The sequence below is a fragment of the Branchiostoma belcheri genome, unplaced genomic scaffold, assembly GCF_001625305.1.
Source record: "Branchiostoma belcheri isolate BF01 breed outbred unplaced genomic scaffold, Haploidv18h27 scaffold529, whole genome shotgun sequence".
In the NCBI taxonomy this organism is placed as follows: domain Eukaryota; kingdom Metazoa; phylum Chordata; class Leptocardii; order Amphioxiformes; family Branchiostomatidae; genus Branchiostoma; species Branchiostoma belcheri.
The window spans coordinates 8,372-10,319 of NW_017804164.1; the positions used below are offsets into that span (position 1 = coordinate 8,372).

General features: G+C 41.4%; 1 protein-coding gene across 1 annotated transcript in view; it reads left to right on the plus strand.

Moving 5' to 3' along the window:
• Window positions 1-997: 997 nt before the first annotated feature.
• Window positions 998-1,948, plus strand: part of LOC109480866 (zinc finger protein 525-like) — a 1,036-nt gene continuing 85 nt past the window's right edge. Inside the window, exons 1-2 of the mRNA XM_019783197.1 lie at window positions 998-1,452; window positions 1,693-1,945. Coding sequence (XP_019638756.1) covers window positions 998-1,452; window positions 1,693-1,945 — 708 coding nt within the window. The remainder of the gene's footprint in view (window positions 1,453-1,692; window positions 1,946-1,948) is intronic.

Sequence of the window (1,948 nt, forward strand, 5' to 3'; positions counted from 1 at the left end):
GACTAGCTATTTTACTACTTTTCTGTCGCGCTGTGGAATATTTAGGCTGATCTAAACATCGGCAACCCGGCCAATTGTGGAGTTATATTGTAGGGAAGCTCGGGACAGCAAAAAACCGGGTCAAAAACGGAGCATCGAGCAGCCAACGGGAAATGTGCAGTTCTGCCAATGGATCTTTCCACGACTATTGCTGAGGGTAATGCAATGTAAGCCCGAATCAATAGTCGCCACGGCTACTATATGTACAGACATTTTGTTACAATCGTTTTTTGTAATATCTTGATCAGTCCTGCCAGTAGTTATATATTTGTTTCATTTGTTCATTGATTAATTATTTTATTCAATTTCTATATGTTAATTCGTGCTTTGGTGAAAAGGAGTATGTCCATTATTATGATAGTGACATTATTACAGCTGATTAAGAACCTTTTCAATTCCTTATAATGTTATCATCATAAAGTCATTATTTACTAGTTCTTTTTTAAATTTGTTATCATGTTGATCTTGTAATATAGATATAGATTTGTTGATCATGTAAAATTCCCAATTCAGCATCTTTGTACACAAATGAAGCTGCCATGTATTTTACTGAAATGTGAACGAAGTCAATAAACTCAATATATATATTATAGGAAAGCCAACTAACCAACCAACCAACCATACGACGTACATTACAAATCAAGAAAAATCTGATTTGTGAAAACAGCGAAATATTATGATGAATAGACCAGACCAAACCTTTAATGCCGAGTCTCTTTCCAACCTGATTTTATCATTGGCAGCTTTTAACGCTTAATTTTGATAATTTCTTCATTTTCCAATTAGGCTGAACATGGCGACGACAGGACAAGGGTCTCCCACCGGAGTTGGCCAGAACTTAGATGATGGGTCTCCCACCGGGGTTTTCCAGGTCGACTGTGACAGCAAAACAAGCAATGCTGAAGACCAGACGGCAGCACAACAAGTCAACTTGGATAAAGCTGGTGAGAAACCCTACATGTGTGGGGAGTGTGGGTACAGGGCGGCTTACAAGTCTGACTTATCCCGACACATGAGAACTCATACAGGAGAAAAACCCTACAAGTGTGACCAGTGTGACTATTCTGCAGCACGGAAATCCAGTTTGGACTATCATCTAGCAAAACACACTGGTGACAAACCCTACATGTGTGGGGAGTGTGGATACAGGACAGTTCACATGTATGACTTATCTAAACATATGAGAGCCCATACAGGAGAAAAACCCTACAAGTGTGACCAGTGTGACTATTCTGCAGCACAGAAATCCAGTTTGGACTATCATCTAGTAAAACACACCGGTGAAAAACCCTACATGTGTGGGGAGTGTGGGTACAGGGCAGCTAAAAAGTCTGACTTATCCATACATATGAGAGTTCATACAGGAGAAAAGCCATACAAGTGTGACCAGTGTGGCTATTCTGCAGCACACAAGTCCTCTTTGGACTTACATCTAGCAAAACACACCGGTGAGAAACCCTACATGTGTGGGGAGTGTGGGTACAGGACATCAAAAACGTCTCACTTATCCATGCACATGAGAACCCATACAGGAGAAAAACCCTACAAGTGTGACCAGTGTGACTATTCTGCAGCACAGAAAGCTAATTTGGACACACATCTAGAAATGCATGCTGGTGCGAAACCCTACATGTGTGAGGAATGTGGATACAGGGCAACTCAGAAGTCACACTTATCCGAACACATGAGAACCCATACTGGAGAAAAACCCTACAAGTGTGACCAGTGTGACTATTCTGCAGCACGGAAATCCAGTTTGGACTATCATCTAGCAACACACACCGGTGACAAACCCTACATGTGTGGGGAGTGTGGATACAGGACAGTTCACATGTATGACTTATCTAAACATATGAGAGCCCATACAGGAGAAAAACCCTACAAGTGTGACCAGTGTGACTATTCTGCA